At 45.7% G+C, this 10,824-nt stretch overlaps 1 protein-coding gene and 1 long non-coding RNA gene across 2 annotated transcripts; both read right to left on the bottom strand.

Annotated features, from left to right (window-relative positions):
- Nucleotides 1–593: 593 nt before the first annotated feature.
- On the bottom strand, nucleotides 594–3,845 carry LOC144538281 (uncharacterized). Its single transcript, XR_013504188.1, has 2 exons — nucleotides 1,240–3,845; nucleotides 594–765 (listed from the first exon to the last, which is right to left on the bottom strand). It is a non-coding gene; the product is annotated as an uncharacterized LOC144538281 (long non-coding RNA).
- A 520-nt stretch (nucleotides 3,846–4,365) lies between these two features.
- Nucleotides 4,366–10,824, bottom strand: LOC139920095 (uncharacterized). The gene is made up of 7 exons (XM_078282355.1): nucleotides 10,659–10,824; nucleotides 8,998–9,092; nucleotides 8,467–8,623; nucleotides 6,733–6,912; nucleotides 6,098–6,151; nucleotides 5,107–5,295; nucleotides 4,366–4,761 (listed from the first exon to the last, which is right to left on the bottom strand). The coding sequence occupies exons 1-7, from the start codon at nucleotides 10,810–10,812 to the stop codon at nucleotides 4,394–4,396; spliced, it is 1,197 nt and encodes a 398-aa protein (XP_078138481.1). The 5' UTR covers nucleotides 10,813–10,824; the 3' UTR covers nucleotides 4,366–4,393.

Raw genomic sequence — 10,824 nt, 5'->3', positions numbered from 1 at the left:
TCATTTATTGAACATATATAATTAATGTGATTATTAGGTCAACTTAAAGGATTTTGGTGTCTGCAAAAGTAAGTGATGGCACTTCCACCGTTTCTGTAGAATGACCCAAGATGGTTTTCTCAGCTACAGTGGTGAGCAAAACATTATGATGTCACAGTGAAGCTGACCTTTGAACTTTTGGATATAAAATGTCATCACTTCATCATTTTATCCTATTATAGACATTTGTGTGAAATTTTGTCATAATTAGCGTATGAATTCTTGAGTTACGGCCAAAAACGTCTTTTGTGAGGTCACAGTGACCTTGACCTTTGACCACCAATATTCTAATCAGTTCATCCTTGAGTCCAAGTGGACGTTTGTGCCAAATTTGAAGAAATTCCCTCCAGGCGTTCCTGAGATATCGCATTCAGGAGAATGGGACGGACAACCCGAAAACATAATGTAACCCAGTGGTACAAAGAACACAAATGTTAAATAAATCTTATTGAAAAATGTTTTAACACAAACTCAGTGTGAGCGCAGCCTAACAGACTTTCCCTTCGTCCCATCTCTCCCAATCCCCCACTGCAGTAAACACTGTGACACAACAGTTAGTTTTTTTAATAATAAAGTCGTTTTATTCTCAGGATTTGGTTGTAGGAAACGCGTCACATGGCCCGGCGTCCCGGCAGACAGCAGAGGGGGGGGGGTACAGGCTGTCGGGTCAGTCTGTGTGAGAGCTCAGTCTGCAGGACTGGACTGTGGGGAAAAGTCCCTAAGATACTGAAAAGCACATTAAGAGAAGAAGAAGAAGAAGAAGAGGAGGCCGTCACCCAGGTTCTAATGCACAACATCTCGTGTTCATTATCAGCACCATGACATTTAAAATATAATCAAGTACAGTTCTGCTGGGGATCAACAGGCAACACAGGATTCCTACATGTTCTTTTTCCTTTCCAGACATTCATTTCTTGATGTGAAGACAGATTAAGATTATTCCTCATAGTGACACACATCAGAATATGAGACAACCGGGATCTAAAACCACAGAGAAAGTGTAGTTGTGTGTTTATCAGGACAGTACAACGATCATTTTTCCATACTTTTTGTGCAATTTTCAAACTTATCGAGATCTGGCAACCCGCAAATTAGTTTCCCCATACGTTTCCAGAAATATGTAGGAATCCTGCGCATGAAACTGAAAGTAAAAGATTGTGGGATTGGAGGGACGACCTGCAGGAGTTAGCTCAAGCTTACTGTTCGTTATTTCCAGGGCAGGAAAACAACTTTTCACTGTCGCAGGCCGCAGCGTCTCCTGAATCCAAACTCCACCCGACAGTTTCACTACTTTACCAGCCGGACAGATCTTTACAGCTCCACATCTCTCAGTGACTCAGCACCTAGTGGCCAAAGATAACTTCCCCCCATGATACTTCCATAAATAACTGTTTTCAGCACAGATTTTGACTTTAACAATCCTCTGTCCACTGAATATACGCACACATGATCGTGAAAATAACTTAAAACCCAGAGACCGATCTTGTGAGTCTGTTTCAGAACTGTCAGTGACTGGAGAGAGAGAACACACACACACACACACACACACACACCGCCATTTTGAAAACCATTTCCAGATGGTTGGGACAGAGACGGTCACATGCACAGAGACTCCTGCTGGTACTCAGGTAATCCACTTCTGGATCCATCATAAATGGTTTAGAGCGATACTGAGAAACCTGGTGAAGATGCCTGGCTCACTCCCATATTAAACATCTTCCTGCTTTCACATTGGGTTTTCACCGTCTCGCACAGCATTATGGGTACATTCTGATGTCAATAAAACACGGCGAGCGGCGACTGCAATCACTATTAACGCCGACTGACTCTGTGCATGCGAGCGCAGCCGGGGAGCGGGACAGGAAGTGGCCGGCTGCGAGTGTCGGCCCAACAGAAATTTGAATTTTGAACAAAGTCAGCTTGGTGTGAAGACCGATCTGAAAGTGAACTGAACCCAGCCTTGATCAATGACAGAAATCTAAGTTTAATAAACCGTTTCCATTAGAATCCCCTCATCACTACTGATTTAAAAAAACAAAACAACAATAACAAAATCCTTTCATTTTGATTTCAGGCTTCTCAGCTGACGCTCGTACCCAGACTGCCTCACAACCAGGGAGCAGGTTCAGTGTCTTGCTCAAGGACACTTCAACAGGACTCAAACCTGAGGCGGCTTCTCTGACCGCCAGGGGGAACAGACACCACACACACACACACACACACACACACACACTTAATCAAGTCTTTACAACACATTCTCTTCTCTCACTCACTTAAGTCTTTAAAACAGTGTTTTCATTTGGGTTTCTGGGCTGAAAAATATAGAGAAGGAAGGAAACCCAGAATGTCCTAGCTTAGCGCCGAGGATTCTGGGAAACCAAACCTGAAGGCCGTTTAACAAGCAGGATTATTGTCAGACAGATGACTGAGAATTAGACAGAATTCTTCATTTTGATTAATTTGTCAAATTTGTTGAGGATATTGTTCTTACAGATTTGCTGCAGCAACGACCGATGAAAGTCCCGAGTTATTTTCTGATTTATTTAGCAGCTAAATGACTCGGTGTCATCTTTTACATCACTTACATTTTCACTGACAAGCTTTTATAGAATTTGTTATGAAACCCTGTTTTTAGTTTGAGAACTCTTACTGGCTTTTATTCATATGGTTTTACTGTCTTTAAAGCACTTGGGTACTGCTTTGAAAAGTACAGCACAACTTAGAATAATAATAGTATAATGGTGATAATAATAATGTATTATTATTACCATTACTGAGTAATCCTGCTTTTTGAACTGGCCCTCTGGAAAGCAAGAGAAATAACTTTTTATCACCTGCAAGTAGCTGGCAGATCAGAAAATCAGCAGTAAACTCAACAACTTCAACTTCCTCCTGCCAAACACAATTACTTTTTAACAAGGAAGTTTTTGTTGCAATACGCAAATGTAGTAGCCACAGCTAAATCCTGCCTGGGAGAATCTGGATGAGGGAACAGCCAAGCTGCCCTTGAGCAAGGCAGCAGCAGACTGGTGCTTACTGGGAATCTCCCAGTGTGAAGGGCAGCAGGAGCTTCAGCCGGTCTGCAGGGTGAATCAAGGTGAACAGTTAGCTGGTGGCTGATGCAGTTGGCTTTGGGGTTTAGTTTCAGGATTAGTACTTTTATATTCTGTTCACGTGTTACAGCTCCTGTCTTCAGTCTCTCTCTCCTGCTGGTTTCACTGTCGCTCATCCAGTAAAGCCAAGTGTCCAGCGCACTCAGCAAGAAACATCAAACCAATGGCAAGAGTCCGTTCCTCCATCATCTTGTGTATCTTCATGAGTGTGTGTGTGTGTGTTGACACACTCACATCTCCACACAACTGCACAGTCCAGTCAGAGTGTGTGTGTGTGTGTGTGTGTGTTCCTCTGTAACGGGATGATGTGACTTCAGCAGCTCTGTGCCAGAAACTGGCAATATAATTCATTTTAACATCTCTCCCACTTTAACTAATGCAGTTCAGTTTTAACTCTGTAGTCTGAAACGTCCTTAAGTCTTGATGCTCAGCCTCTGCTGTTTGAATCCTGTGGAACTTATAATTCAGCGGATGAGGAGCATTTCAAAGGTTCGCTTGTGTGTTGTGAGTGTGAAGCAGTGATCAGATAGGAGCTTTTCTCTGCTGCTCAAACACAAAGCTCAGCTGCGAGCGTCGCTGGTAAGAGAGACAACAAAAGGTCAAATCTTCTGGTTGTTATGCAACACAAAGCTGGTCAACAACCTGTAACCTATCAAGCAAACCTGAACTAACAAAGGGATAACGTTGTTGAAAATAAAAGGCAGCGATCGCTCCGCTGCTCCTGAAGCGGAGGAACAGTCCATTCTGAAGAGTTGGCGGCACACGACTTCCTCCTGGAGAACAGAGCACCGACTGGTTTCTCATCCCATCCAACAGATAGTGTCGTTTTCAAGGGCCTAAAGTTGAGGCATGTTCAGCTTGGAGCCCAGGCAGCGCCACAAAACGCACCGCGTCAAAGAGGCCGCTATCAAACCATAGAAAATAACTGAAAAAAAAAGGTGCAGGCACATCAAAAGCTTCCTATGTGATCACAGCCTGAAGCCGCACATGTGTTTGTGCCACCAGTGTGCTTTTGGCCGTGCAGCTGAGTCTCCTCTCCAGGGCAGGAAAGTGTTTCTGTCCCTTGGCCACAGCGGCTGGAAAACGTCAAACACCCCCAGTCTCCAGCAGCCAGCTGGCGGCTGCTTATCTGCAGACTCAGCAGCCGCTAACTTCACCTGCGCTCGACTTGTGGCTCCTTCCCATCCCGCCCACGCCGTCTCTTTTTAAAAAAAATCTACTAGTTCGTTCACCTCCGCCTCTCAAAACTGCGAGGCGGGCCGCTGCAGCGCCGCCGCCTGTCCGCTGTTGGCCTTCTCCCGTAGCATGGCGAGGGCGGTGTTGGAGAAATCCCTCAGGATGTCGATGGTCTCGCGCTGCAGCGTCAGAGACTCCTGCACAAACTCCTGCTGGCTCTCCACCAGCAGCTGCACCGACTGGGCCAGCGTCTCCAGCGACTGGGACACCGAGGCCAGGAGCAGCCGGCCGGCCTGCTGCTGCTGCAGGCTCTGGGACGCCAGCTGGGCCACGTGGTCCTGGGGCCTGCCGGAGGACGCGCCGGCCGGGAGAGGGTCCGAGGAGGAGGAGGAGGCGGAGGGGCGATTCGGGGGGAGGAGCGAGGAGGGGAGAGCTCGGTGAGAGGCGGCGGAGGAGAGGTGGGAGGGATGAGGAGGAGGGGGGAAGGAAGAGGAGGAGGTCGGGGGAGGAGCAACAGAGGAAGATGATGCAGTGGCGGGGTAGGGAGGAGGAGGGGGAGGGATTGAGGAAGAGGAGGGTGCCGGGTGAGAGGTAGAATCGTTGGCGGCCAAAGATGTTGAGGAAGAGGAGGAGGGGGGAGCGGCGGGGGCGGAGGAGGCGTTGGTGTTGGAGGGGGACTGTGACTGAGGAGGAGGAGGAGGAGGAGGAGCAGGGGGGGCGACGGAGGAGGAGGCGGCGGCGGCAGCGGGGTCTGAGATGGAGGTGGAGGGGGCGGGGCCGGCGGGGGGCGGGGGCTTGGAGGAGGCGTGGCCCTGGCTGCGGGAGTAGGTGTGGACGGGCCGGGTCCGCAGCAGGGCGTCGTCAGGCAGAGGGTCCAGAGGGACGGAGGTGGGAGTGGGGAACGGCGAGCGGTACGCGAACATCGAGTCGTCGTCGTCGTCGTCGTCGTCGAAATCCATGGTGTGGTCTGGAAGACGACACACAAAACACGTCAGATTTAAAGCACCGTTTCACAAGCTCTCCATCCAAATTCTATTATTGTCACTTTGTAATGACATTTTTTAAATTGTTGTTTACATTCTAGCAGCCAATGGCATCGCTAGAAAGATCTGTGTCTCAGAAATAAACAGAATTCTGCACAGTCAGACTTTGTTGTCACTGAACTTATATTTATTACATCTTATCGTGGCTGTACTGAATCATGAACCTCATATGATGAAACGAATCGTATCGTGAGATTGTCCCATCCCTATTTAAAAGTTATTTCTTGATATTTATAGAAATCTTTTAAAATATTACTGCAAGAAGGAATCTTATTTTGTTTATATATTAGCTATATGTTAATAATAATAGCTATATGTTAATTAATAGCTCTTTTCTACCTTTTTTGCCTCAGCTCTTATTTGTTTCCCTAGCACTTCTCCAGGTAAAAACTAGGAATTATTTCAGATTCTGATCTAAATTTGAAACCTCATGTTAGCAATGTTACTAGATTCACTTTTTACCACCTAAAAACACTAACACTGGCTAAAGTGTGGGGTTTTATGTCTCAGGCATGTGTGCTGTCTTTCTCAGAACTAGTGAACAAACAACAATAAGAAACAGGAGAAAAGCAACATGACCAACTAGCTGCCTGGTTACCATTAGAGTTAGCAACAAACAACCCACAGCAAGCTGAGCTTTATGGGGATTTTCGGCACAGCTGGAACACGGCTGACCAATCAGATCGCTCGGCTGAACCTGCCTGTTGTATAAAACTAGATTCTCACCTCCGTCTTCAGCCAGGTCATACTCGAAGTCAGGAGAGGAGTGGAAAGGATCGCCTGTAAAACAGCAGCAGCATCACATCACCATGCAGGGCTCAAATACTGTGATACCAGTAATTCTTACAATACTACAAACTTGATGCAACTTCTAAAACAGTAACCCCCCCCCAGACCTTATGTCTTGAATGAAAGCATATTTTGTTAAGATTAGATCAGACCAAGTCATTTTCTATGTAACATTTGTGAAAGTATCTTCTATCTATCTAAAGTGCTTTTCTGATTGGATCGGACCGTGGACTCCCTGATGTCCTCATAAATATGTAAACAGACACACACACACATGTATACAAATATAAAATTAATACATGCATATATACATTCATAAATGCTGGAAAACGTGGATAAAACCTGAGAAACAATCTTAAGAGTCTACCATTTTGAAACTTTTCCCTTTCACCAAAAACTGGTGCAGCAACAGGATGGGAAAAACAAAATAAAAATTCCTCTGGCTGCAGTAAGTCTGCTCTACCAGCCAACAAACATCCTTATAAATACTGCACGCTTCTACAAATCTGGTTGGCTGGTACAAAACCTCACTCCCTGCCCCGTTGCTGGCAGCGGTTGGTTTGGTTTCTTACCGCTGAGGTCTTTTTCCGGCGAGGAGAGAGGCGACAGGTCGAAGGAGGCTCCTCCAGGCAGGGGGAGGGGGTTGGTGTCCGTTATGTTGAGGTAGGAGTAGGGGGGAGGAGGCGGGCCTTTACGCCGCCGCTTGGTCAGGTCGCCGACGTCTTCGCCAAAGTCCAGATCGCTGTCGCCGTCTGGGGACAGAGACGCGAAAACCGGTCAGTTAGCGGAGGAGAGACGAAGGAAAGGGGACTTTCTATCGGTCCGTCTCCATGTTCTCTCTCTTTTATAAGCCCTCAGCGTTTTTAAGTTTTAGTTTTTTATTAGTAGACTTTAGCACTGCTTCTATCACTTTGCTTCTATGTTTTATTACTGAACCTCTCTCTCTCTCTCTCTCTCTCTCTCTCTCTCTCTCTCTCTCTCTCTCTCTCTCTCTCTCTCTCTCTCTCTCTCTCTCTCTCTCTCTCTCTCTCTCTCTCTCTCTCTCTCTCTCTCTCTCTCTCTCTCTCTCTCTCTCTCTCTCTCTCTCTCTCTCTCTCTCTCTCTCTCTCTCTCTCTCTCTCTCTCTCTCTCTCTCTAACCAGCAAGTCACAGGTTTGATCCCTGTCCACCCAGTGAGCGAGGCACTGACCCCTCTCCTGCTCCGGCTGCACTGCCCCATGACCTCTGACCCCTCTGACATGGGGACATGGATGTGAAACTCAGAGGAAGGTGCAAAGAAGCAAATTTCTAATCACACTATGAGGGAAATGACGACTCAAGGCCAATTTCCACCTGGACCCTATTTTACCATCACACCAATAGATTCAGGCCAAAATCGTGTCACTTGCTTCAATACAGAGCTACTTGCATCTTTCTTGCCTGTGTGCAGCTCTCCAATACATCTAAATCATATATCTAAATCAATACAAGGAAGTTAAAGCATTATTGTGAAAATGTAACCTTAACTCAATATCTTCTTAACTTACTCCCACAATCCCCTTCTTGTATTCATCAACTGTAACTCAGCAGCATGGACATGCCGTGGGACTGGACAGAACCTGTGGTTGTCTTTAATCTCATCCGGTTGTCATCAGTAATATTTTGTGCACGTTCCTCTCTGTACATCCACTCCAGGGTTTTTCCTGCCTAGGGAATTTTTTAGCAGCTACCAAAGTCTTTTCCTTTAGCGCCAAATCGAAAAATCAAGGAACTGAAAAACAAACAGAAAAAAACGAATTGACTAATTTGACTTCTGGTGCAATGCGGCCATCTGACCAGCAGAGGGCGCGTTGACAACAAATCTAAGCGGAAGAAACGTCAGCAGTCGTCTCCTTAGCTGCGCAGGCCGGACTTCCAATGGAGCTGAACAACAACTTTCCTGACCTGAACTTTAGTTTGCTGACTTTACTTCTCAGAAGCAACATCGACAACTCCAGCTACTATTTCAGACCAGGCATTTGGAAACAAATTCAGGGTGAAAAAGTCATACAACGTCTTGAATTTGACCGCCTATATTCAAGGCCTCAAAAGTCTGTGAATACTGTTAAATATTGCCTTCAAGTCTTTCCAGAGGTCTTAAAAATGTAATGTAGATTCACACTCTGATAGGACACTTTCTTTCCATTTTTCACATTAATTTCAGTGTCTTCTATTTCATTCTATTTAGCAATCTAACTGAAAAATATTGGATTTACCTTGATGAAACTTGCTGAGACACTGAAATTGGAAAAATGGCTGATGCCCCCCTCCCCCCCCCCTCTGTTTACCTCCTCCAGGACTCATCAGTAGTATCTTGTGGACCATCCTCTCCACGGGCCCCAGGTTCTTCTTCCTCAGGCTGGAGCCGTTGGGGCCCCTGAGGGCCACCATGCGCCGCTTCCCGTCACACTTCAGGTCCGCCCACTTCTTCATGATCTGACGCACCTGAGAGAGACAGAGAGAGAGAGAGGATACCCAGCCTTTACATTTAGCCACTACTACCACCACTGTTTCTACTAAGATAAGATAAGATAGCACTTTATTGATCCCCTTGGGGAAATTCAATACTACTGCTACTACTACTATTACTATCTCTGTTTCTACTACTGCTGCTGCTGCTTCTCCTCCTGGCGGGAAAGTAACTATTCTGTCTAGTAAATACAAAACTTCACCACCATTTTCACTATTTTAGTATAGGACAAAGTGGCTGGTAGAGTACCAGACTGCCAAAATTTACCAGTATTAGATTCCTGCTAACACAACCACTACTATTACTTATAATAATAATAACGATGATAATAACAATCCTGTTAACAAACCTCTCTGCGATTCTCTCCCAGATCGTTGATCTGCTCTGTGATTTCAGCCCAGGTCTGTTTCTTGGTCTCAGCAGAAACACCGTGGTTAAACTTCTCTGTAGACAGACAGGGAGGGAGGGAGGGAAGGAGAGGGAGAGAGAGAGGAGAAAAGAGGAAGATGATTATTGTTAGGATCACACAGGCGTCAAGATGAGAGGCACTATCTGTAAGTGAAACCACAGCACTGTTCTACATGTACAGTATGACTTGGCGCTGGTGAAACACATCAGTCCGGGTCATAATCTTAATATTTCTGAAGAAGCAGTGACAGTTTTGTCAGTCCAGATAGTGAATCTGACTCTCTCTCTCCCCCTGCTGGTGGAAATCTGCACACATTTCCTACACAGCACCTAGACTGCTGCAGCCATCTAATAATAGCTTCAGCCAAGCAATCTGATTGGTCAAAGAGGAAACTCCAACTGTGCTGATAATTCCCACAATGCACGGCTAGCTGTGCTTTACTGGTCGCTCTGCCAACTCTTGTATTAGCCAGGGAGCCAGTTAGCAATGTGTCTTGTTTTCTCTTATTTTTTATGTTCACTACTTTGAAGTGAACTTTTCAGCTGGCACACATGCGCTGGTAGTCTTTGTATAAGAGCCATGAAAGCCTCGGGGGCGTTCTTCACCTGGATGATGGGTGTGACAGCGAGGCGCAGCCAAGCCGGGCTTTATGGGAAATATCAGCACAGCAGGAAGGCATCTTTGACCAATCAGATCTGACTTTACTGTAGTGCCACTGCTATGTGCTCCAGTCCAAGATTTTCCTCCTGCTTTGATTGATAATGTTCATCTGTTTTTTTTTTATTGGATTGCAGGAAATGTGCTAGTAAAGGTGGCAGTGGCAGACTAAACTAAATACATTATGCACACACTTGATGCTTTCTATCTGCCATTTCTCTTTAATATGCAACAGTAATATATTTAATTACTTTGCATTGCACTGGCAAAGTCTCATTTGTATCAGCTTACTTGCAGGTTAATAAAGTGCAGCAGTAAATGCAGGGAGGAAGGCAGAGCAAAGGCACGGCTCGCAAAAGCATGGAGGCCATAATTTGAATATCGTCTGTTCAACAGAGTTAAATACCAATGTTTTAAACAGGATAAGCTGATATTATGTCTTTAACGTTAGCTAAAGTTACAACAATTAATTTTACTCCCTTGAAGTGACGCTCCCCAAAATAAAATGCTTCTTCTTGGTCGCAATTTCAGTTTTGGCCAGCAGATGTCGCAGCTGGACGCTGTACAACATGGCTTTGGTTTCAATAAAAATATACTGTATAGATACAATGATACAACGGACATACAATGAATAAATTTTGGGGTTTTACAGTCAGGACACGATGTTTGATAACGACAATATGACGAATATGACTTCATGTCCTCAAGCTCTTTTATTGCACACTGCAATAGAAGCTTTTTTATTCTATTCTACCATTGGAGCGTGTGTTATTTGTTCAAGTATCTGGATCAGAACTGTTATCGCAATGACTCACACACACACAAGCCATCAGCTACAAGTTGCTATACTACTGGACCCGCTACATAGTACAACAGGTAGACACACACACACACACACACACACACACACACACACACACACACACAGCGTCCCTCCTACTCACTGAGGATGATGAATCTGTTCCTCTTCACCTCCTCCAGCAGCAGTTTGATCTCTGTGAAGGAGAACCTGGGTTTGGACCTGGACCCTCCTCTTCCTCCTCCTCCTCCTCCCACCCTGTACTCCTCGTCATCGTCCTCACGCCACCGGCCCGACATGACTCCTCCTCC

Source organism: Centroberyx gerrardi, unplaced genomic scaffold (assembly GCF_048128805.1).
Source record: "Centroberyx gerrardi isolate f3 unplaced genomic scaffold, fCenGer3.hap1.cur.20231027 Scaffold_86, whole genome shotgun sequence".
Lineage (NCBI taxonomy): Eukaryota > Metazoa > Chordata > Actinopteri > Beryciformes > Berycidae > Centroberyx > Centroberyx gerrardi.
The sequence above is the reverse complement of the archived record's forward strand: the minus strand, read 5'-3'. Positions and strand labels throughout refer to the sequence as shown.